General features: G+C 62.0%; 3 protein-coding genes across 5 annotated transcripts in view; 1 reads left to right on the top strand and 2 right to left on the bottom strand.

The window, feature by feature from the left end:
• LOC134431299 (natural resistance-associated macrophage protein 2-like) overlaps positions 1-7,115 on the top strand; it is a 64,837-nt gene extending 57,722 nt beyond the window's left edge. For all 3 annotated transcript variants that reach the window (XM_063179283.1, XM_063179284.1, XM_063179285.1), the window contains one exon: positions 6,742-7,115. In XM_063179283.1, coding sequence (XP_063035353.1) covers positions 6,742-6,819 — 78 coding nt within the window. In that variant the 3' untranslated portion in view covers positions 6,820-7,115. The remainder of the gene's footprint in view (positions 1-6,741) is intronic.
• A 5,674-nt stretch (positions 7,116-12,789) lies between these two features.
• On the bottom strand, positions 12,790-20,055 carry LOC134431246 (uncharacterized). Its single transcript, XM_063179231.1, has 9 exons — positions 20,014-20,055; positions 18,765-19,970; positions 18,575-18,712; positions 18,358-18,489; positions 15,413-15,541; positions 15,196-15,303; positions 14,469-14,553; positions 12,898-13,435; positions 12,790-12,796 (listed from the first exon to the last, which is right to left on the bottom strand). The coding sequence occupies exons 1-9, from the start codon at positions 20,053-20,055 to the stop codon at positions 12,790-12,792; spliced, it is 2,385 nt and encodes a 794-aa protein (XP_063035301.1).
• Positions 20,056-20,948: 893 nt separating this feature from the next.
• LOC134431290 (EEF1A lysine methyltransferase 3-like) lies at positions 20,949-23,012 on the bottom strand. The gene is made up of 3 exons (XM_063179270.1): positions 22,701-23,012; positions 22,085-22,196; positions 20,949-21,610 (listed from the first exon to the last, which is right to left on the bottom strand). The coding sequence occupies exons 1-3, from the start codon at positions 23,010-23,012 to the stop codon at positions 20,967-20,969; spliced, it is 1,068 nt and encodes a 355-aa protein (XP_063035340.1). The 3' UTR covers positions 20,949-20,966.
• Positions 23,013-24,586: the final 1,574 nt, after the last annotated feature.

The raw sequence follows: 24,586 nt of genomic DNA, 5'->3' as shown, positions 1-24,586 counted from the left end.
CACCTCGGGGACACACCTGGGGGTGACACAGGAGCAGCCTGGGTCACACCTGGGGGTGACAGGACCATCCTGACCCCCCCCCGGATGGGACACACCTGGGTGGGGACACACCTGGGGGGGACAGGAGGAACCTGTGTCACACCTGGGGGGACACATCTGGGGTGACGCAGGAGCAGCCTGGGTCCCACCTGGGGGGTTGGGGTCACACCTGGGGGTGACAGCAGCAGCCTGACCCCCCCCGGATGGGACACGGGAAGCCTGTGTCACACCTGGGGGTTGGGGACACACCTGGGGGTGACAGGAGGAACCTGGGTCACACCTGGGGAGGTGGGGACACACCTGGGGGTGACACAGGAGCAGCCTGACCCCCCCTGGATGGGAGCCACACCTGGGGGGTTGGGGACACACCTGGGGGTGACAGGAGGAACCTGTGTCACACCTGGGGGGACACATCTGGGGTGACACAGGAGCAGCCTGGGTCACACCTGGGGGTGACAGGACCGTCCTGACCCCCCCCGGATGGGACACGGGACCGTCCTGACCCCCCCCCCATCGTCCCCTGAACCCCAAATTCCTCTCGCAGAGCCCCTGACCCCCCCCCTGTAGCACAAACCCCGACCTCAATGAGCTGAAGAACCCCAAATCCCCTCCTGGTGGCACCTGGGCACGCTGCTGGCACCGGGCACGGGGTGGCACCGCGGCCGGGCTGCCCCGGGCTGAGCAGAGCTGGTGCTCTCCACTGGCATTAATTATTTTATTAATTAATTCTGGTGTCACTACTGGCTTTAAAACACTTCCCATTGCCACGAGGAAGGGAAAGCTGGAAACTTAATTAATGAATCAATTATTTAATTAATTCTGGTGTCACTAGTGGCTTTTAAAACACTTCCCACTCCCATGAGGAAGGGAAAACTGAAAACTAATTAATTAATCAATTATTTATTTAATTCTGGTATCACTACTGGCTTTTAAAACACTTCCCACTGCCATGAGGAAGGGAAAACAGAGCATTAATTATTTTATTAATTAATTCTGGTATCACTACTGGCTTTTAAAACAATTCCCACTCCCATGAGGAAGGGAAAACTGAAAACTAATTAATTAATCAATTATTTATTTAATTCTGGTATCACTACTGGCTTTTAAAACACTTCCCACTGCCATGAGGAAGGGAAAACTGAGCATTAATTATTTTATTAATTAATTCTGGTATCACTACTGGCTTTTAAAACACTTCCCACTGCCATGAGGAAGGGAAAACAGAGCATTAATTATTTTATTAATTAATTCCGGTATCACTACTGGCTTTTAAAACAATTCCCACTCCCATGAGGAAGGGAAAACTGAGCATTAATTATTTTATTAATTAATTCCCGTATCACTACTGACTCTAAAAGTCTTCCCATCGCCATGAGCATGGGAAAGCTGAAAGCTAATGAATTAAGTAAATAAATAATTATTTATTTAATTAATTCCGGTATCACTACTGGCTTTTAAAACACTTCCCAGTGCTATGAGGATGGGACAGCTGAGCATTAATTATTTTATTAATTAATTCCGGTATCACTAGTGGCTTTAAAACGCTTCCCACTGCCATGAGCATGGGAAAACAAAAAACTAATTAATTAATTAATTAATTCTGGTATCGCTGCTGGCTTTTAAAATACTTCCCATTGCCATGAGAATGTGAAAGCTGAGCATTAATTATGTAATTAATTAATTCTGTTATCACTACTGGCTTTTAAAACATTTCCCACTCTCATGAGGATGGGAAAAGGTGAGCATTAATTATTTTATTAATTAATTCTGTTATCAGTGCTGACTTTAAACCACTCCCCATTGCCACAAGGAAGGGAAAACTGAGAATTAATTATTTTATTAATTAATTCCGGTATCACTACTGACTCTAAAAGTCTTCCCATCGCCATGAGCATGGGAAAGCTGAAAGCTAATGAATTAGGTAAATAAATAATTATTTATTTAATTAATTCTGGTATCACTACTGACTTTTAAAACACTTCCCAGTGCTATGAGGATGGGACAGCTGAGCATTAATTATTTTATTAATTAATTCTGTTATCACTACTGGCTTTTAAAACATTTCCCACTCTCATGAGGATGGGAAAAGGTGAGCATTAATTATTTTATTAATTAATTCTGATATCATTACTGACTTTAAAACACTTCCCATTGCCGCAAGGAAGGGAAAACTGCGCATTAATTATTTTATTAATTAATTCCGGTATCACTACTGACTCTAAAAGTCTTCCCATCGCCATGAGCATGGGAAAGCTGAAAGCTAATGAATTAATTAAATAAATATTTATTTATTTAATTAATTCTGTTATCAGTGCTGACTTTAAACCACTCCCCATTGCCACGAGGAAGGGCAAACTGCGCATTAATTATTTTATTAATTAATTCTGATATCATTACTGACTTTAAACCACTCCCCATTGCCACGAGGAAGGGCAAACTGCGCATTAATTCTTTTATTAATTAATTCTGATATCATTACTGACTTTAAAACGCTTCCCATTGCCACGAGGAAGGGAAAACTGAGCATTAATTCTTTTATTAATTAATTCTGATATCATTACTGACTTTAAAACGCTTCCCATTGCCGCGAGGAAGGGAAAACTGCGCATTCATTATTTTATTAATTAATTCTGATATCATTACTGCCTTTAAAACGCTCCCCATTCCGGTGAGCACGGGGAAGCTGAGCGTTAATTATTTCATTAATTCCGGTGTCGCCGCTGACTTTCCTGGCCCCGTGTGGGATTTTGGGGTCACGGATGGTTATTGATGGTTTTGGATTTTCTGTGATGCACGGAAATGCTCTCGGGGATAACTCGGATCAGGCTCCGAGGGCTTTTCCAGCTTTGCTTTTCCAGCTTTTCCTTTGCTGCTCCCTCCTGTCCTGGCTTTGATTCGATCCCCTCCCCTCGCCCCCTTTCTGTGGCTTTGGGAAGGGGCTGGGCCAGGGCACCCCCAGGGACCCCCGGGGCTCTTTGGGGTCCCCTCCTCCCCCGGGGGCTGGATTGGAATCTCTGAGTGGTGGAAATGGGGTGGGGGAAGCTCAGGTTTGGGTTCTTCAGGGGAAATTCCCTTTTCTGCCCAGCTGGAGCTGCAGCAGAGCTCAAAGGGGGGGTCAGAGCCCAAAGCGCTTCATGGACCTGCAGGATGGGGCCCCAAAACCCCTCCTGGGGCCCCAAAACCCCTCCTGGAGCCCCAAACCCCTCCTGGAGCCCCAAAACCCCTCCTGGGGCCCAAAACCCTCCTGGGACCCCAAAACCCCTCCTGGAGCCCCAAAACCCCTCCTGGAGCCCCAAACCCCTGCTGGAGCCCCAAAACCCCTCCTGGGGCCAAGGCAGGGGGCTCCAGCCTGGCTCCAATCCCAAATAAACCCAGAGGGTCCCAATCCCAAATAAACCCAGCCCTATCTCCTGGCTCCATCCCAATCCTGCTTTATTTGGGATTCCTGGCTCCATCCCTGGATTATTTGGGATTCCTGGCTCCATCCCAGCCCTGGTTTATTTGGGATTCCTGAGTCCATTTCTGGTTTATTTGGGATTCCTGAGTCCATCCCTGGTTTATCTGGGATTCCTGGCTCCATCCCAGCCCTGGATTATTTGGGATCCATCCCAGCCCTGTTTTATTTGGGATTCCTGGCTCCATCCCAGCCCTGCTTTATTTGGGATTCCTGGCTCCATCCCTGTTTTATTTGGGATTCCTGGCTCCATCCTGGCTTTATTTGGGATCACAAAACGGATCCATCCCTCACTGCCCACTGGCCTTTCCCTGCTCTCCCAGCTCCAGGCAGGGAATTCTCTCTGAAAGAAAAATCCCTGCAGTGCCCGTCTCTGGGGAGGGTTTGGGATCCGCTTTGGGATCTGGGGAGGTTTATCCATCCCTGACCCATCCCCACCAACTCTGGGGAGGATTTGGGATTTGGGATCTGGTTTAGGGTCTGGTGAGGTTTCTCCATCCCCACCAGCTCTGGGGAAGGTTTGGGATCTGGTTTAGGATCTGGTTTGGGATCTCCTGGGGTTTCTCCATCCCCACCAGCTCTGGCCAGTGTTTGGGATCTGGTTTAGGATCTCCTGGGGTTTCTCCATCCCCACCAGCTCTGGGGACTCTTTGGGATCTGGTTTAGGATCTCCTGGGGTTTATCCATCCCCACCAGCTCTGGGCAGTGTTTGGGATCTGGTTTGGGATCTGGTTTAGGATCTGGTTTGGGATCTCCTGGGGTTTCTCCATCCCCACCAGCTCTGGGCAGTGTTTGGGATCTGGTTTAGGATCTGGTTTGGGATCTCCTGGGTTTCTCCATCCCCACCAGCTCTGGGCCATCCCCTGGAGCTCAGGGCTGAAGGTGCCAACGCTCAGAGCCCAGCAGGAAAATTCCCCTTGAATGTGGGGCAGGATCAGATCCCTCCTGCCCCCCTTTCCCAAACCCACAGCACCCCCTGACCATAATTCTCATTTTTCCCCGACCTCCAGCAGGATTTAACCCTTTAATGGACATTTGTGGGTTTTAATCCCATTCCCACTCTGGGATTTGTGGCCTGGGGGGGACGAGGGGCTGGACCAGAGGTGGATTTGGGATTTGGGATTGTGCTGTACCCCCACCCTGGGTTGGGAATTCTGGCTTGGGAGGGCCCAGCTGAGCCCTGGCTGTGAGTGGAGCCTCCCTGTGCACTAATTTGGGATTTTTTTCCCTTTGGTCCTGGTTGTACAAACCCCATTAAAACGTGGAGACTTTTCCAACTCGGCTTCCTGGGTCATTTTTTGGGGGCTGGTGCTGGGACAGAGCCCCCCCAAGCTCTGGAGCTCTGGGGTTGTTCCCTTTTCCCAGCCTGGGAGCGAAACTCGAGATCATTTCAGTTCTGACTTCAAATAAAAACGGGTTTTACTTCAAATAAAAGTGGATTTTACTTCAAGGCTTTGGGGGCAGTAATGGAAAGGTGCCCACAAAACTCCACCCCCACAGGGGTGAGGACATTTTTATTGATTTTTAGAAGTGAAATAATTAATAAAAGCACAATTAGGAGAGGTGGTGATGGAATTATCTCTCCTTTGGAATCCTCCCTTGGCTCCTCCAGGAGCTGATCCTGGGCCTTGGAGCTCTGGGATTTTTGTGTTTCTGCCCGGGGAAAGGCCATGGAAAAAAAAAAAAACACTGGAAAATGAATTCTTGATGCACCAGGCCAATAACACAGAGCCACAAACACACCTGCAAAAAAAATACAGTCAAAAATACAGGAGGGAAAAATACAAAAAGAGGGGGAAAAAGGGAAAATTCAGAATTGATCAGGGTGAGCTGGGGCTCGCCCCTGTCCCCTGAGCGGGCTCAGGGGTCCCTCACATCCCTTCCCATGGGAATTCCTTCCGTGGGATCCTTCATCCCGCCCTGGCCAGGCCAGACCCACCAAAAAACCCCAAATTCCCCATTTTTTCCTGCTTTTGCCCATTTTTTCCTGCTTTTGCCCCTTTTTTCCTGCTTTTGCCCCTTTTTTCCTGCTTCTGCCGCTGCAGAGCCTCGCCTGTGCTCAGCCCGGTTCAGCGCCATCCCGAGGGGTTCGTTGTGTCATCACTGCTAATTAAGGCTCAGCCGCGCCCCGAAGTTAATTAGGCTCGCTCGGTTAATTGGGAATGCAGAGGGCGGGGCTGGGCCGGGATCTGCCCCAATTAGCGCGATTCCTGCTGCTCTCTGCTAATTAATGAGCGCGGGTGAGCCTGGGGCCGCCTCGGCTCCTGCCTGGGCTTGGTTAAACCGGGTTTGGTTAAACCGGGCCTGGTTAAACTGGGTTTGGTTAAACTGGGCTTGGTTAAACTGGGGTGTGTTAAATTGGGCCTGGTTAAACCGGGCCTGGTTAAACTGGGTTTGGTTAAACTGGGCCTGGTTAAACCCAGCCTGGTTAAACTGGGCCCAACTGGATCTTCCTTAAACCGGGATCATTTAAAGCCTGCCCTTGCTCAGGCTCATTAAATTGGGCTCAACATCGGCTTCATTAAACCAGGCTTAATTCAGGCTTTGTTAAACCGTCCTCAATTTGAGCTTCATTAAACCCACCTCAGCTTGGGCTTTGTTAAACCAGGCTCAGTTTGGGCCTCATTAAATCGTGGCTTTATTAAACCAGGCTGAGTTTGGGCCTCATTAAATCGTGGATTTATTAAACCAGGCTCAGTTTGGGCTTTATTAAATCGTGGCTTTGTTAAACCAGGCTCAGTTTGGGCTTTATTAAATCGTGGCTTTATTAAACCAGGCTCAGTTTGGGCCTCATTAAATCGTGGCTTTGTTAAACCAGGCTCAGTTGGGGCTTTATTAAATCGTGGCTTTATTAAACCAGGCTCAGTTTGGGCCTCATTAAATCGTGGCTTTGTTAAACCAGGCTCAGTTTGGGCTTCATTAAATCGTGGCTTTGTTAAACCAGGCTCAGTTTGGGCCTCATTAAATCGTGGCTTTGTTAAACCAGCCTCCATTCTGTCTTCCTTACCTGGGCTTCACTTGGGCTTTGTTAAACCGGGCTGAGCTCAGGCTTCCTTCAACCACCCCGGGCTTCCTTCTGCTCTCTTTGGCTCTTCCTTACGCCAGGCTCAATTAAACCCCCGGCATTAATTGTTGCCCTCCCCAATTAAACCCCCGGCATTAATTGTTGCCCTCCCAATTAACCCCCGGCATTAATTGTTGCCCTCCCCAATTAACCCCCGGCATTAATTGTCGCCTTCCCCCCCCAGGGCCGCCTGGGCTTCGCCGCCCGCCCCGAGCTCTTCCTCCTCGGCCACGTCGGTTCCGACCCGTCCGTGCCCAGGTGACCCCGGAGCCCGCGGACCCCCGGGACCCCCAGGACCCCCGGTTTGGGGGGACGGACCCCCGGGACCTCCCCGGGACCCCGAGCGGGCGGCGGGAGCAGAGTGGGACACCGGGAGCAGGAGGACACCTGGGGACACCTGAGCCGGCTTTGGGGACACCCAGGACAGACCTGGGGACACTCAGACCAGCTCTGGGGACATCTGAGCCAGCCTTGAGGACAACTGGGCCACTCCTGGGGACACCTGGGACAGCCTTGGGGACACCGGGCCAGCCTTGGGGACACCTGGGCCAGCCATGGGGACACCTGGGATGGTCCTGGGGACACCTGGGCCAGCCTTGGGGACACCTGGGCCAGCCTTGGGGACACTCAGACCAGCCTTGGGGACACTCAGACCAGCCTTGGGGACACCTGGGCCAGCTTTGGGGACACCTGGGCCAGCTTTGGGGACAGTCAAGGCCCCCCTGGGGATACCCAGGCCAGGCTTGGGGACACTTGGAGACACTGGGCTGGTCTTGGGGACACCCGGGCCAGTCCTGGGGGTTTTCCCCAATTCAGGAATTTTCCATTTGGGATTTCCCAGATTTTCACTCAGGTCACTCCAGCAGGATTTTGCTCCTCGGGGTTTTTTTCCCTAATTGGGGAATGTTCCAGTTGGGATTTCCCAAGAAAATGAAAGCCAGGTTTAATTCCCAAGGAAATGAAAGCCAGGTTTAATTCCCAAGGAAATGAAAGCCAGGTTTAATTCCCAAGGAAATGAAAGCCAGGTTTAGTTCCCAAGAAAAGCCAGGACTTTGCTCCTTGGGTTAATTCGGGAATTTTCCATTTGGGATTTCCTGGATTTCCACTCCAGTCATTTCAGCAGGACTTTGCTCTTTGGGGTTTTCCTTAATTTGGGAATGTTCCAATTGGGATTTCCCAATAAAATTAAAGCCAGGTTTAATTCCCAAGAAAAGCCAGGTTTGCTGCCAGGCTCAGCTTTGGGGACAGAGCATTTCCCAGCGTTTCCAGCATTTCTGGGGTTTTCCAGAACCCCAAATCGCCCCTCAGGGAGGTTCGAGGGCAGCAGCTCCCATAAAACCCAGCAGGATTCCCACCGGGAATTTCCCTCTCTGTTAGAAACAAAAAATTGAGAAATAAAAAATGCTTTTAGAAATAAAACTTCGGCTGCTCAGGAATTTCCCCTTTTTTCCCAGGAATTCCATCAATTCCCGGTTCCCCATCCCCCACACACCGGGGGCGGCTCCAGGGTGGGGCCGGGTCCGTTTGGGGCTCGCTGGGATTGAGTTTGGGGGGGACCCCAAAACCCCATTTGGGAGGGGGGTCACGGTACTGGGGGGTTTGGGGGGTTTGGTGTCACGGTATTGGGGATTTGGGGGATATGGGGTCAGGTACTGGGGATTTGGGGGGTTTGGGGTCACGGTACTGAGGGGTTTGGGGGGTTTGGGTCACAGTACTGGGGATTTGGGGGGTTTGGGGTCACGGTACTGGGGATTTGGGGGGTTTGGGGGTCACGGTACTGAGGGGTTTGGGGGGTTTGGGGTCACGGTACTGGGGGGTTTGGGGAGTTTGGGGTCAGGTACTGGGGATTTGGGGGGTTTGGGGTCACGGTAATGGGGATTTGGGGGGGGTTTGGGGTCGCGGTACGGGGGATTTGGGTTTGGGTCACGGTACTGGTGGCTGGGGGGTTTGGGGTCACGGTACTGAGGATTTGGGGGGTTTGGTGGTCGCGGTACTGGGGGCTGGGCTGAGGGATTTGGGGTCACGGTATTGGGGATTTGGGGGGGTTTGGGGTCACGGTACTGGGGATTTGGGGGTTTGGGGTCACGGTACTGGGGGGCTGGGGGGTTTGGGGTCACGGTACTGGGGATTTGGGGGGTTTGGGGTCACGGTACTGGGGATTTGGGGGGTTTGGGGTCACAGCACTCAGGGAGGATTTAGGGTCACGGCACTGGGAGATTTGGGGTCATAGTACTGGGAGCTCTGGGCTGGTGGCACTGGGGGATTTGGGGTGGTGGCACTGGGGGGCTTGGGGTCACACATGGGGGGGGCTGGGGTAGTGGCACTGTGGGGTTTGGGGTGGTGGCACTGGGGGGATTTGGGGTGGTGGCACTGGGGGATTTGGGGTTGTGGCACTGGGGGGATTTGAGGTCACAGAGCTGGAGGATTTGGAGTGGTGGCATGGATGGATTTGCCGGCACTGCGGGGTTTGGGGTCACACACTGGGAGCTCTGGGGTGGTGGCACTGGGGGATCTGGGGTGGTGGCACTGGGGGATTTGGGGTCACAGCACTGGGGATTTGGGGTGGTGGCACTGGGGGTTTGGGGGGGGTGGCACTGGGGGATCTGGGGTCACAGCCCCGGGCTTTGGGGTCTGGGCCCCCCGAGCACGGACACGCGGGTTCAGCCCCTGGCGCTGCCGGGATCCGCTCGGGGGGGGCCCAGGTGGGGGTCAGGGGGAATTTTGGGATCCCTGGAAGTCGCTGCACCCCCCTACCCCATCCCCGCCTTCGCCACGCCCACCAGTGACGTCATGTACCAGCAGCCAATGGTGAGGCAGAGGGGGTGGGTGGGGCTGCGGTTTGAGGTGCCCGGATGTTGGTGGGGGCGGGGCCTCGTCCGACCCCAGCCCAATCCCAGTCCGACCCCAGTCTGGTCCCAGTCCAATCCCAGTCCGGCTCCAATCCAATCCCAGTCCGGTCCCAGTCCAATCCCAGTCCGGCTCCAGTCCAGTCCTGCCCTGTCCCAGTCCGGTCCCTCTCCTCCCCCAGTCCAGTTCCAGTCCAATCCCAGTCCAGTTTTGTCCCGTTCCAGTCCTGTCCAATCGCAGCCCAGTTCCAGTTTGCTCCCAGCCCAGCACTCCCAATCCAGTCCCAGTCCCTCCCAGTCCGCTCCCAGTCCAGTTCTGTGCAGTTTCAATCCGCCCCCAGTCCACTCCCAGTCTGATCCCAGTCCGCCCCCAGTCTGGTCCGAGTCCACTCCCTCCCAGTCCCTCCCTGTCCGCCCCAGTTTCCCTCTGGCTGCTCCCAGTCCCTCCCAGTCCGCCCCAGTTTCCCTCTGACCGCTCCAGTCCCTCCCAGTCCGCCCCAGTTTCCCTCTGGCTGCTCCCAGTCCCTCCCAGTCCCTCCCAGTCCCCCCCAGTTTCCCTCTGGCTGCTCCCAGTCCCTCCCAGTCCCTCCCAGTCCGCCCCAGTTTCCCTCTGGCTGCTCCCAGTCCCTCCCAGTCCGCCCAGTTTCCCTCTGACCGCTCCCCCGGGGAACGCCCGGACGCCGCCGCTCCCCGCACCCAATTCCCAGTTTGTCCCAGTTTGTCCCAGTTTGTCCCAGTTTGTCCCAGTTATCTCCGGAACTGGGGCTGGCGCCGCCCCAGGACCAGTTTGGTTCCGTAATGGAAAAGGAATTAAAAACACCCCAGAACTGGGCGGGGATTCCTCTTTTTTTTTTCCTACAGATTTTTCTTTTAAATAACCCCAAAACCCAAGAAAAAAAAATCCTATGTGGAAAAGGGAAAACCGGAGGAATTTGGGTGAAGAAAGAGGAAATTGGGGCGCAAGATGAGGAGTTTTGAGGTGAAATAGGCGGGATTTATTTGGGGGGAAATGGGAATTTTGGGGGAAACCAAAGGGATTTGGCAGTGGATGGTATTTGAGGTGAATTAGGTGGAAATGGGGTGAAAAAAGAAGGAATTGTGGGTGGAAACGGGAGAAATTTGGGTTAGGGTTTGGAATTTGAGGTGAAATAGGTGGAAATGGGATGAAAAAGAAGAAATTGTGGTTGGAAAGGACGAAATTTGGGTTAGGGTTAGGAAATTGAGGTGAAATAGGTGGAAACACAATTAAAAAATTAAAAAAGAAGAAATTTTGGTTAGGGTTAGGAATTAAGGGTGAATTAGGTGGAAATGAGATGAAAAAGAAGGAATCTGGGTTAGGGTTAGGAATTAGGGGTTAATTAGGTGGAGCTGCGATAAAAAAAGTAGGAATTTGGGGTTAGTGTTAGGAATTTAAGGTGAATTAGGTGGAAATGGAATGAAAAATAAGGAATTTGGGGTGGAAACGGGAGGGATTTGGGGTTCCTGCTCATAAATCCTGCGGGGAAAGGGATTATTTTTCTAATTTAACCGAATTAATTTCACAACATTGAGCGCGCAAAAGCGACTGCAGAGAGCCCCGCCCACTCTCAGCACATGGGCGTGGTTTGTGGAAGCCCCGCCCATTTCGGTGTAAGGGGCGTGGCTTTCCCCGCCCCCTCCCCTCACGGAGCTCCGCGCGAAGTAAACACAACCGCGCCCCGCCCCTTTCCCCGCCCATCCAATCCGCGCCCTCCGCCCGTTTCAAGTCCCCCCCTAGCCCCCGCCCCCTCCCCGCCCCCGTCCCACAGCGGCGGCCCCGGCCCCGCCCCGGGGGCGCCTGGAAACCGCCGCGGCCCCGCGCGCTCCGGTGGGCGCGCGCCCCCGCCCCCCCCCGCCCCTCCCCCCCCCACCGGACGCGGCGGGAGCGGCAGGTACCGGGGGGGGGGGGGAGGGGCGGGGCTGACCCCGGGATTGATTGGGGGGGGATGGGGTGAGGGGGGTGGGGTCAGCCCCGTGTCCCCCCCCCCCCGGTCGCTGTCACCCTCCTGTTGATGCCCCCCCACCCCCGGGACGCCTCCGCCGCTCCCGCCGCTCCCGGAGGCGCTGCCGGGGGAACGGAGCGGAGCGGGGACGGGGAGAGCGCGGCGGTGCCGGCGGGAGCGGCCGGGGACGGTGGCGGGGGGTGCGGCGGCCGCGGCCCGGTTCAAGTAATCCAGGATAGGCTGTTCCAGCCCGGCCTGTTCCCGGTTACTTGTCCCGGGAGGCGGCCGGTGACGTCACGGAGCGGGGGGACCGGAGCGGCTGCCCCCGGTGTCTCTGGGGGGTGTCGGCGCTCGGCTTCGTCACCCCAACTGCTGCCACCCCCCTGACCCCCCCCAGACACCTGTCCCTGTCCCCACCTGTCCCTGTCCCCGCTGCCCCATGTCCCACCTGTCCCCCTGTCCCCACCTGTCCCTGTCCCCACCTGCCCCGTGTCTCACCTGTCCCCCTGTCCCCACCTGTCCCCTTGTCCTCACCTGCCCCATGTCCCCACTGGGGCATCCCCTGTCCCCACCTGTCCCCCTTTTCCCCCACCTGCCCCATGTCCCGCCCCATCCCCCTGTCCCCACCTGTCCCCCTTTTCCCCCACCTGTCCCCACCTGTCCCCTGTCCCCAACTGCCCCCCCACCTGTCCCACCCATCCCGTTGTCCTCACCTGTCCCCTGTCCCTCTCCTCTCTCTGTCACACCCCTCTGTCCCTTGGGACCCCCCAAACCCACCCTGGGGGTGTCAGGGACACAATGGGGGTGTCAGGGACACAATGGGGGTGTCAGGGATGGGATGGGGGTGTCAGGGGCACAATGGGGGTGTCGGGGACACAATGGGGGGTGTCAGGGATGGGATGGGGGGTGTCGGGGACACAATGGGGGTGTCAGGGATGGGATGGGGGTGTCGGGGATGGGATGGGGGGTGTCAGGGACGGGATGGGGGGTGTCAGGGACACAATGGGGGTGTCAGGGACACAATGGGGGTCTCAGGATGGGATGGGGGTCTCAGGATGGGATGGGGGGTGTCAGGGACACAATGGGGGGTGTCAGGGACACAATGGGGGGTGTCAGGGATGGGATGGGGGTGTCAGGGATGGGATGGGGGTGTCAGGGACACAATGGGGGTGTCAGGGACGGGATGGGGGTGTCAGGGACACAATGGGGGTGTCAGGGACACAATGGGGGTGTCAGGGGCACGATGGGGGTGTCAGGGATGGGATGGGGGTGTCAGGGACACAATGGGGGTGTCAGGATGGGATGGGGGGTGTCAGGGACACAATGGGGGTCTCAGGACGGGATGGGGGTGCCCCCCCAGCTGTGCCCCCCCCCATTGCTGCCCCCATTTTGGGGTCTGAGCCCCTTTCAGTGTGGATTTTCCAATCAAACCCTGCAGGGGAAGGGGGGGGGTTCCCTGGGGAGCTCGGGGGGGGCAGGAGGGGTTTGGGGGTGCAGGGGGAACGAGGGGTTTTGGGGAGCGGGGTCCCCCACAAAACACCCGGCCTGGATTCCGCACCTTTATTCAGCCTCACCCCACACTGGGGGGGGCTCTCGCCGCCCCAGCCTGGCATGGGGGGCACAAGGGGGGGGTCAGGGGGTTCAGCCGCCCCCCTCAGCCCGGGGGGGGCTCCCGGGGGGGGCTCCTCGCCGCACTGGAAGCGCAGGAAGTCGCACACGCGGAGGCCGCCCCGGTCGCGCAGGTACCGCCCCAGGGGCACGCCCGGCTCCATCAGTGCCCCCTGTGCCAGCAGCCGCGTCTCGCTCTCCCCGCCCAGCTCGTCCTCGGGGGTGCCCAGGGCGGTGGGCGCCATGCCCACCACGTGCTGCGCCACCCTGCGCCCCAACTCCCGCAGCTCGGCCGGGGGGGGCCCCGGGCCCGGCCCCCCGCACGCCACCAGCGCCCCGTAGGTGCCCATGGCCACGGCGGGCCCGGCGGGCACCCAGCCGTGCGCGTAGGTGGCAACGAAGCCGCCGGGGGGGGCACGGAGCCAGCCGGCCCGGCGCAGTGCCAGGCGCTCGCCCAGGCGGCCTGGGGGGGACAGAGGGGGGGGGGAAATGTCAGCACCCCCAAAAATGGGGGGGGGGGGGAGGCGTGGAGAGAGAGCAGAACCCCCCCAAAAAGGGTCCTGGAGCAGCCAGAGCCCAGCCCGGGTGTGCCCTGCACAGAGAGGGGCTGGCACAGGCTGGGGGCACTGGGGAGGGCACTTGGGGGCACTGGGGAGGGGCACTGGGGGCACTGGGGAGGGCACTGGGGGCACTGGGGAGTGTCAGGTTCTGGGGAACTGGGGGCACTGGGGAGGGCACTGGGGGCACTGGAACTGGCAGGATCTGGGGGCACTGGGAGCACTGGGGAGGGGCATTGGGGGCACTGGGCACACTGGTGAGGAGCACTGGGAGCATTGGGGGCACTGGGGGGCACTGGGACTGGCAGGCTCTGTGGGCACTGGGAGCACTGGGGAGGGGCATTGGGCATACTGGGAGCATTAGGGACACCGGGGGGCACTGGGGAGGGCACTGGGGACACTGGGAGCATTGGGGATACCGGGGGGCACTGGGGGCACTGGGCACACTGGTGAGGAGCACTGGGAGCATTGGGGGCTCTGGGGAAACTGGGGAGGGCATTGGCAACACTGGGGAAAGGCATTGGGACTGTCAGGCTCAGGGGGCACTGGGAGTGTCAGGGTCTGGGGGCACTGGGGGCACTGGGGGCACTGGGGGCACTGGGGGCACTGGGGGGGTTGTCTGGCATCACGGGGGGTTGGGGTTCAGCAGACTGGGGACATAAAAGGACAAGGAGGAAAACTGGGATTGCATAGAAAGGGCACTGGGGGCACTGGGATGTACTGGGAGGGGCACTGGGATGTACTGGGATGGGCACTGGGCACACTGGGATGTACTGGGACGGGCACTGGGATGTACTGGGAGGGGCACTGGGATGTACTGGGAGGGGCACTGGGCACACTGGGATGTACTGGGAGGGGCACTGGGATGTACTGGGATGGGCACTGGGCACACTGGGATGTACTGGGACGGGCACTGGGCACACTGGGATGGGCACTCACCCATGGCCAGTGCCAGGTGCTCGCTCAGCAGGTCCCCCCCGTTCTCTGCCCGCACCTGGGCCAGCTCCTCCTCTGGCAGCAGGAGCTGGGGAGAGGGGTCAGAGGGGCACCCCAATAGCCCTGGCACCCCCAAACCCTGCCCAGCACCCCCAAAATATCCCCCAACACCCCCAAACTCTGCCCCAACGCCCCTGGCACCCTCAAACCCTGCCCAGCAACCCTGGCACCCCCAAACACTGCCCAAACCCTGCCCCAAGAGCCCTGGCACCCCCAAACCCTGCCCAACATTCCCTGGCACCTCCAAACCCTGCCCAGCACCCCCAAAACCCCCAAACTCTGCCCCAACCCCCCTGGCACCCCCAAACCCTGCCCAAACACCCCTGGCACCCCCAAACCCTCCGCTAACACCCCTGGGACCCCCAAACCCTCCGCTAACACCCCTGCCACCCCAAACCCTGCCCCAAAACCCCCTGGGACACCCAAACCCTACCCAAACACCCCTGGCACCCCCAAACCCTTCCCAACACCCCCTGGGACCCCCAAACCCTGCCCCAACACCCCCAAAACCTCCCCTAAACCCCCTGGCACCCCCCAAGAACCCAACACCGTCTGTGCCAGCCCAACTCCCCCAAACTCCCTGGCACCTCAATGGCCCCCCTGGCACCCCAATGCCCCACCTGGCACCCCAACGGCCCCCTGGCAGCCCAGTGCCCCCCTCACAGCCCACCTTGGTGCCCGAGGCCCCCTGGCAGTGCCCCAGGACCCCCCTGGCCGCCATCTCCACCAGCTGCTGGAAGTCGGGGGTCCGCGCCACGAAATCCGTCTCACAGTTCACCTGGGGGGGGGAAAGGGACACGGTGACCCTGGGGACACTGAGACCCCCAGAAGGGACACGGGGACCCCCCCAGAAGGGACACGGGGACCCCCAGCCCCCCCTCACTCACCTCCACCATGACGGCGGCCGAGCCCTCGCTCAGGACCCCCACGAGCCCCTGCCGGGCCCGGGCAGCCCCGGGGGCAGCGGCCCTGGCCCAGCCCCGGCGGCGCGACTCGGCCTCCAGCCAGGCCTCGGCCTGGGGACACCGGGGGACAGGGTCACCTCAGGGTCCCTGCCACTGACAGGGTCACCCCGGCACTGACAGGGTCACCTCAGGGTCCCTGCCACTGACAGGGTCACCCCGGCACTGACAGGGTCACCTCAGGGTCACCCTGGCACCGACAGGGTCACCCCAGTGTCCCCAGCACTGACAGAGTCACTCCAATGTCCCCAGAACTGACAGGGTCACCCCAGTGTCCCCAGCACTGACAGGGCCATCCCAGTGTCTCTGTCACTAACAGGGTCACCCCAGTGTCCCCATCAGTGCCAGGGTCACCCCAGTGTCCCCGTCCCCACCCCTCAGCCTGAGGGGGACACGGGCAGGGGGGGCACAGACCAGACCCGACCCCACTGCCCTCCCACCCCCCAAGGGCTGGGCCTGCTCCGGTCCTGGTGCCCCCAGAGCCCCCCTGTCCCAGAGCCCCCCTGCCCAAAGACCCCTTCCCCAGAGCCCCCCTGTCCCAGAGCCCCCCTACCCAAAGACCCCCTGTCCCATGGACCCCTTGTTCCAAATACCCCCATCCCAAATACCCCCTGCCCAAGGACCTCCTCTCCCAGTGCACCCCTGCCCCAAAGACCCCCTGCCCCAGGGACCCCCGCTTCCAAAGCCCCCCTGTCCCAAGGACCCCCTGCCCCCATCGACCCTCTTGTCCCAAGGACCCCCTGCCCAAATACCCCCCATGCCAAATACCACCCCCGTCCCAAAGCCCCTCTGCCTCAAATACCCCCTGCCCCAGGGACCCCCACTCCCAGAGCCCCCCTACCCCAGGGACCCCTTCCCCAAAGGCCCCCTTCCCCAAAACCCCCCTGCCTCAGGCATCCCCTGCCCCAAATACCCCCTGCCCAAAGCCCCCCTACCCCAAAAACCCCCTGCCCCGGAGCCCCCTGTCTCAAAGACCTCCTGGCCCAGGGATCCCCTTCTCAAAGCCCCCCTGTCCCAAACAGCCCCTGTCCCAAGCCTGTCCCAAAGACCACCTTCCCCAAAGACCCCCTGCCCCAGGGACCCCCGCTCCCAGAGCCCCCCTGTCCCAAGGACCCCCTGCCCCATCAACCCTCTTGTCTCAAGGACCCCCCTGCCCAAATATCCCCCATGTCAAATACCACCCCTGTCCCAAAGCCCCCCTGCCCCAGGGACCCCCGCTCCCAGAGCCCCCCTGTCCCAAGGACCCCTTCCCCAAAGCCCCCCTGTCCCAGAGCCCCCCTGCCCAAAGACCCCCTCTCCCATGGACCCCTTGTTCCAAATACCCCCCATCCCAAATACCCCCTGCCCAAGGACCCCCTCTCCCATGGACCCCTTGTTCCAAATACCCCCATCCCAAATACCCCCTGCCCAAGGACCCCCTCTCCCAGTGCACCCCTGCCCCAAATACCCCCTGCCCCAGGGAACCCCTTGTCAAAGCCCTCCTGCCCCAAAGACCCCCTGCCCCAAATACCCCCTACCCAAAGCCCCCCTACCCCAAAAACCCCCTGCCCCGGAGCCCCCTGTCTCAAAGACCTCCTGGCCCAGGGATCCCCTTCTCAAAGCCCCCCTGTCCCAAACAGCCCCTGCCCCAAGCCTGTCCCAAAGACCACCTTCCCCAAAGACCCCCTGCCCCAGGGACCCCCGCTCCCAGAGCCCCCCTGTCCCAAGGACCCCCTGCCCCATCGACCCTCTTGTCCCAAGGACCCCCTGCCCAAATACCCCCCATGCCAAATACCACCCCCGTCCCAAAGCCCCTCTGCCTCAAAGACCCCCTGCCCCAGGGACCCCTGCTCCCAGAGCCCCCCTTCCCCAAAACCCCCCTGCCTCAGGCATCCCCTGCCCCAAATACCCCCTACCCAAAGCCCCCCTGCCCCAAAGCCCCCTTGCCCCAGAGCCCCTTGTCTCAAAGACCTCCTGGCCCAGGGATCCCCTTCTCAAAGCCCCCCTGTCCCAAACAGCCTCTGCCCCAAGCCTGTCCCAAAGACCACCTACCCCAAAGACCCCCTGCCCCAGGGACCCCCGCTCCCAGAGCCCCCCTGTCCCAAGGACCCCCTGCCCCATCGACCCTCTTGTCCCAAGGACCCCCTGCCCAAATACCCCCCATGCCAAATACCACCCCCGTCCCAAAGCCCCTCTGCCTCAAAGACCCCCTGCCCCAGGGACCCCTGCTCCCAGAGCCCCCCTTCCCCAAAACCGCCCTGCCTCAGGCATCCCCTGCCCCAAATACCCCCTACCCAAAGCCCCCCTGCCCCAAAGCCCCCTTGCCCCAGAGCCCCTTGTCTCAAAGACCTCCTGGCCCAGGGATCCCCTTCTCAAAGCCCCCCTGTCCCAAACAGCCTCTGCCCCAAGCCTGTCCCAAAGACCACCTACCCCAAAGCCCCCTGCCCCAGGGACCCCCACTCCCAGAGCCCCCCTGTCCCAAGGACCCCTTCCCCAAAGCCCCCCCTTTCCTAGAGCCCCCCTGCCTCAGGCACCCCCTGCCCCAAATACCCCCTGCCCAAAGCCCCCCTCCCCCAAAGCCCCCTTGCCCCAGAGCCCCCCTGCCCCAAAGCCCCCTTGCCTCAGAGCCCCCTGCCCCAGAGCCCCCCTGCCCCAAATACCCCCTGCCCCAAATACCCCCTGCCCCAGAGCCCCCCTGCCCCAAATACCCCCTGCCCCAAATACCCCCTGCCCAAAGCCCCCCTGCCCCAAAGCCCCCCTGCCCCAAAGCCCCCCTGCGACCCCCAGAGTCCCCCCCACTCATCCGCCCCCCCAGCTCCCCGTTCTCCTCCCGGTTTCTGTGTCCCCCCCCCCCGGTCCCGCCCCCTCCCGTTCCCCCCCCGTTTCCGCACCTGCCGCAGGTCGCCCCCCGCCCGCTCCAGCGCCTCCCGGCAGCGCAGCACGGGCTGCCCGGTGCGCGCCCGCAGCTCCCGCAGCTCCCGCAGCGCCGGCGGGGCCGCGCTCAGCCAGCGGCACGGGGCGGCCTGCGGGACACGGGCGGTCACGGACGGGCCGGGGGGGGGACCGAGGGGTACGGGGAGGGCCCGGTATGGGGGGCACCGGGGGTACCGGAGGGGGGGGGAAGCGCAGAGTGGGGGCGGGGGGCGCCCGAGGATAGCCGGGGGTCACGGGAATGGGGGGACCCGAGGTTGGGGGTCCCGGGTGTCCCGGAGCCGGGGGGTCCCAGGGTTCCCGGTAGTCCCGGTACTGGGGATCACAGGGCTGGGAGGTCCCGGTGGTCCCGGGGCTAGGGGATCACGGGGTTCCCGGTGGTCCGGGGCTGGGTGTTCCGATGTTCCCGGGGCTGGGGGTCCGGGTGATCCCGGGGCTGGGGTTCTGGGGGTCCCAGGGCTCGGATTCCCGGTGGTCCCGGGGTTCGGAGGTCCCAGGGGTCTCGGAGTTGTGAGGTCACGGGGCTGGGAGGGTCCCAGGGCTGGGGCTTCCCGGTGGTCCCGGGGCTGGGGTTCTGGAGTCCCGGTTTCCCGGTGGTCCCCGGGCTGGGGTTCTGGAGTCCCGGTTTCCCGGTGGCCCCGGGGCTGGGGTTCTGGGGTTCCGGTTTCCCGGTGGTCCCGGGGCTGGGGTTCTGGGGTTCCGGTTTCCCGGTGGTCCCGGGGCTGGGATTCTGGGGGTCCCGGTGGTCCCGGGGCTGGGGTTCTGGGGGTTCCGGTTTCCCGGTGGTCCCGGGGCTGGGGTTCTGGGGGTCCCGGTTTCCCGGTGGTCCCGGGGCTGGGGTTCTGGGGTTCCGGTTTCCCGGTGGTCCCGGGGCTGGGGTTCCGGGGGTTCCGGTTTCCCGGTGGTCCCGGGGCTGGGGTTCTGGGGTCCCGGTTTCCCGGTGGCCCCGGGGCTGGGGTTCTGGGGTCTCGGTTTCCCGGTGGTCCCGGGGCTGGGGTTCCGGGGGTTCCGGTTTCCCGGTGGTCCCGGGGCTGGGGTTCCGGTTTCCCGGTGGTCCCGGGGCTGGGGTTCCGGGGGTTCCGGTTTCCCGGTGGTCCCGGGGCTGGGGTTCTGGGGTCCCGGTTTCCCGGTGGCCCCGGGGCTGGGGTTCTGGGGTCTCGGTTTCCCGGTGGTCCCGGGGCTGGGGTTCCGGGGGTTCCGGTTTCCCGGTGGTCCCGGGGCTGGGGTTCTGGGGTCCCGGTTTCCCGGTGGTCCCGGGGCTGGGGTTCTGGGGTCCCGGTTTCCCGGTGGCCCCGGGGCTGGGGTTCCGGGGGTTCCGGTTTCCCGGTGGTCCCGGGGCTGGGGTTCTGGGGTCCCGGTTTCCCGGTGGTCCCGGGGCCGGGGTTCTGGGGTCCCGGTTTCCCGGTGGTCCCGGGGCTGGGGTTCCGGGGGTTCCGGTTTCCCGGTGGTCCCGGGGCTGGGGTTCTGGGGTCCCGGTTTCCCGGTGGTCCCGGGGCTGGGGTTCTGGGGTCCCGGTTTCCCGGTGGTCCCGGGGCTGGGGTTCTGGGGTCCCGGTTTCCCGGTGGTCCCGGGGCTGGGGTTCTGGGGTCCCGGTTTCCCGGTGGTCCCGGTCTCACCCGCGCCGCCGCCCCGAGCGCGCCCAGCGCCGCGCGCTGCATCCCGGCCTGCCCGCGGCGCGCCGCGTGACGTCACGGCCCGGTGAAGGATCGGGGAGCGGGGCCGCGATTGGCTGCGCGCGCCTGTGTGTGACGTCACGCGGGCGCCACGGAGGCGCGGGATTGGCTGAGGGGGAATTTGGGGGGAAGAGGAGGGGCTCGAAACGCCCGGCCCGAACCCCGCCCTGGACCTGAGTCCCCAGACCCTCACAAACCCCCCACAGCCTCACAGACCACAGACCCTCAGAGACCCTCCCCGCACCCGAGAGACCCTCGGCCCTCACAAAGCTCCCAGACCCTCATGGGCCCCCCTCCAGCCTCAGAGACCCCCGACCCTCACAGACCTCCCGTGGCCCTCACAGAACCCCCCCCCAGCCTCAAAAAACACTCTGACCCTCACAGATCCCCCTCCCGCCCTAACAGACTCCTGACCCTCACAGAGCCCCCTGAACACGAGAGACCCCCGACCCCCCTAGCCCTCACAGAACCCCCGGGACCCTCACAGACCCCAGACCCTCAGAGACCCCAGACTTTCACAGATCCACCCCGCACCCAAGAGAGCCCCAGCCCTCACAGAGCCCAGACCCTCACAGACCTTCCCCCCCCCCACCTCACAGACCCTCTCAGACCCTCCCTGGTCCTCACAACCCCCCCCTCCCCGACCCTCACAGAGCCCCCTCCTCACTCTCATAGAGCCCCCAGCCTCACAAAGCCCCCCGGGCCCTCACAGACCCCCGACTCTCACAGATTCCTCCCACCCTCACAGAACCCCCGATTCTCAAAGACCCCCCCGACTCTCAAACCCCACCTGACCCTCACAGACCCCCTCCGGGCTGTCCCCTTCCCCAAACCCCCTTCAGCCCCCCCAAATCACACAATCACACACAGCGCCTGAACTGCGACCCTCGCACCATTTAATCCCCGGTGAGAGACCCCAGCCCGGGCCTGTCCCGCTCCGGGGCTCCGTCCTGCGGGGTCAGAGAGCCCAGCCCGGGCCTGTCCAGCTCCAAAGGGGCTCCGTCCCGCGGTGTGAGGGACCCCAACCCAGGCCAGTCCCGCTCCGGGGCTCCATCCCGCGGGGTCAGAGAGCCCAGCCCGGGTCCGCCCCGCTCCGGGGCTCCGTCCCGCGGTGTGAGGGACCCCAGCCCGGGCCTGTCCTGCTCCAAAGGGGCTCTGTCCCGCGGGGTGACCGCGTAGATCTCGATGTCCCGCTCGGGCTCCCGCCGCAGCAGCCGCACCGCGAAGAAGGGCGGCAGCAGCTGCCGGAAGAAGCGGGCGGCCCCGGCCTCGCCGCCGCGCAGGCGGGCGCTGAGCAGCGCCTGGGCCGGCGGCACCAGCAGGTGCCGGAGGGTGCTCAGCAGCGGGGCGAAGGAGCGGGGGTCGTACACGATGTCGGAGCCCAGGATGAGGTGGAACTTGGGCGGGAAGCGGCGCTGGTCGCGGCCCCAGCGCAGCGCCCGCACCCGGGGCCCCGCCGCGCTCCCCGGGAAGTTGAGCCGCGCGTTCTCCCGGAGCTGCGGCAGCGCCGGCGGCCGGTCCGTGAGCGTCACCTCGGCCCCTGCGGGGCAGCGCGGCCGTCAGCGGGGCACGGACCCCCGGTAACCCCCCCAGAGCACGGTTAACAGTGGGCGAGTGGGTGGGTCAGCCCTGGGACCCCCACCCCAAAATCCCAGTAAAACCCCTGAGCCACAGTGAGGAAAAACCCTCGGAGCCCCCACCCCAAATTCCCAGTAAACCCCCCCACATCCCAAAAATCCCCGAGTCAGAGTGAGAAACGCCCCCACTGGATCTCCCCAAACCCTCCCCGACCCCAATAAACCCCGAGCCCAAAGCGGGGGGGTGGGGGGGTAACCACCTGCGGCCCCCCCAGATCCCAATAAACTCCAGGGTTGCTCACACCAGTTTCCAGTTCTGTACTGGGTGGGAGAACTGGGATTCCCCCCCAGCCCAGGTGCCCCCCATAGGTGTCCCCACCCTTTCCCCAGGTAGCCCCCCACCCACGGTGTCCCCCCACCCACGGTGCCCCCCGTACCCAGCATGGCAGCGAAGATGCCCACGATGCCGGTACCGGCGCCCAGCTCCAGCACCCGCCGCCCCGCCAGCTCCAGGTTCTGCTCGCCCAGGAACCGGCACAGGGACAGGGCCTGGGGGGCACAGAGGGGACACTGGGGGGACCCAGCCCATGGGAGACCCCCCGAAGCCCAGAGCCCCCCCAGCGCTGCTTCTTGTGCCCCCAGGGTCCCCCCGGTCCTCCCACGGCCACCCGGTGCCCCCCGGAGTGGCCACCACGGTCCGGGATGCCCAGGACCCCTCACCCCCGGTCAGGGTGCCCGTTCCCGGTGCCCCCTCCGGTGTTCCCCGTTCCCCCCATGACTCGGTAGCCCCTCCCCAATCACTCATCGCTGCCAGTGCCCACCGCGATGTCACCCCCGGTACCCCTGTCCTCTCGGGGTCCCCCATTGCCCATCCCTCCTGCCACCCCTGGCATGTCGCGTGTGTCCCCTCCGGGATCCCACTCCCGGTACGCCCGGGATGTCACCTCCCCGCTCCCGGTACCCTCGGGCTCCCCCGGCTTTCCCATCACCCGCTGTTCCCCGGGATGTCACCCACAGCCCCGGGATTTGTCCCGCGCCCCCGGTGCCGCTCACCGCCTCCCAGACGGCCCCGGCGAGCCCGAGCCGCGGCCCGTGGTGCTCCGCGATGTGCAGGACGCGCCCGCACAGCCGGAACCGGCGCCGCTCCGGGAAGGTCTCGGCGAAGAGCTCGGGGTCCCGGGGGAACACGGCCCGCAGCGCCGCTTCTGCTTCCTCTCCTTGCTCCTCTTCCTCTTCCTCTTCCTCTTCCTCTTCCTCTTCCTCTTCCTCTTCCTCTTCCTCTTCCTCTTCCTCTTCCTCTTCCCCGTTCTCTTCCTCCCCCTCCCGCCCCCCCCCGGTCCCCACGTGGCACCCGGGCGCCGCCATCGTGGAAAGGGGCGGGGCCTGGTCGAGCCCCCGAACCTGATTGGCCGATCCAATTAAGCCACGCCCTCCGCCCGTGTTAGGGCTCCGCCCACGGAGCGCGCTCCGTCCCGCCCCCCCCGCGGTCCCGGGGTGGGTTCGGTGTCCCCCGGTGCCACCGCACGGGTGTCACGGTCCTGTCCCCAGTACCATTGTGCGAGTGTCACACACCCGTCCCCGGTGCCACCGCACGGGTGTCACGGTCCTGTCCCCAGTACCATTGTGCGAGTGTCACACACCCGTCCCCGGTGCCACCGTGCGGAGTGTCACGGTCCTGTCCCCAGTACCATTGTGCGAGTGTCACACACCCGTCCCCGGTGCCACCGCACGGGTGTCACTGTCCTGTCCCCAGTACCATTGTGCGAGTGTCACACACCCGTCCCCGGTGCCACCGCACGGGTGTCACGGTCCTGTCCCCAGTACCATTGTGCGAGTGTCACACACCCGTCCCCGGTGCCACCGCACGGGTGTCACAGTCCTGTCCCCAGTACCATTGTGCGAGTGTCACACACCCGTCCCCGGTGCCACCGCACGGGTGTCACAGTCCTGTCCCCAGTACCATTGTGCGAGTGTCACACACCCGTCCCCGGTGCCACCGCACGGGTGTCACGGTCCTGTCCCCAGTACCATTGTGCGAGTGTCACACACCCGTCCCCGGTGCCACCGTGCGGAGTGTCACAGTCCTGTCCCCAGTACCATTGTGCGAGTGTCACACACCCGTCCCCGGTGCCACCGCACGGGTGTCACGGTCCTGTCCCCAGTACCATTGTGCGAGTGTCACACACCCGTCCCCGGTGCCACCGTGCGGAGTGTCACAGTTCTGTCCCTGGTGCCACCGTGCAGGTGTCAGGTACCCGCCCCCGATGTCACCGCTCGGGTGTCACAGTCCCATCCCCGGTGCCACCGTGCGGAATGTCACACAGCCGTCACCAGTGCCACCGGGCGGGTCTCACAGTCCCGTCCCTGGTGTCACTGACAGGAGTGTCACAGACCCGTCCCGGTGTCACCATGCAGGTTGTCACGGACGTGTCCCCGGTGCCACCAAACGGGTGTCACAGACCCGTTCCCGGTGCCACTGGCAGGGGTGTCACGGACCCGTCCCCAGTGCCACCGAGCAGGTGTCACGGATACATCCCCGGTGCCACCGGCAGGGGTGGCACGGACCCGTCCCGGAAGCCACTGTGCAGATGTCACATACCTTCCCTCGGTGCCACCGTGCGGGTGTCATTGACCCATCCCCGGTGCCATCGGCAGGGGTGTCACAGACCCGTCCCGGTGTCACCGTGCAGGTGTCACGGACCCGTCCCCGGTGCCATCGTGCACAATGTCACACACTCGTGCCCGGTGCCACCTGAGCCGGGCTCCCTGAGCTCTCGGTGACCAGGGGGTGTCGTGTTCTGTCCTTACGAACGGGGTTCGTGATGCTTCGTGGATTGATCTGAGTGCAAAAAGAACTGACGTGGTACAAGGGGGTTTGCAATGATAATCAAAACAGATGCAGCTTTATTGAATGACCACAGCAAAGTGCGACAGAGGGG

The sequence above is a fragment of the Melospiza melodia genome, chromosome 31 (assembly GCF_035770615.1).
Source record: "Melospiza melodia melodia isolate bMelMel2 chromosome 31, bMelMel2.pri, whole genome shotgun sequence".
In the NCBI taxonomy this organism is placed as follows: domain Eukaryota; kingdom Metazoa; phylum Chordata; class Aves; order Passeriformes; family Passerellidae; genus Melospiza; species Melospiza melodia.
The sequence above is the reverse complement of the archived record's forward strand: the minus strand, read 5'-3'. Positions and strand labels throughout refer to the sequence as shown.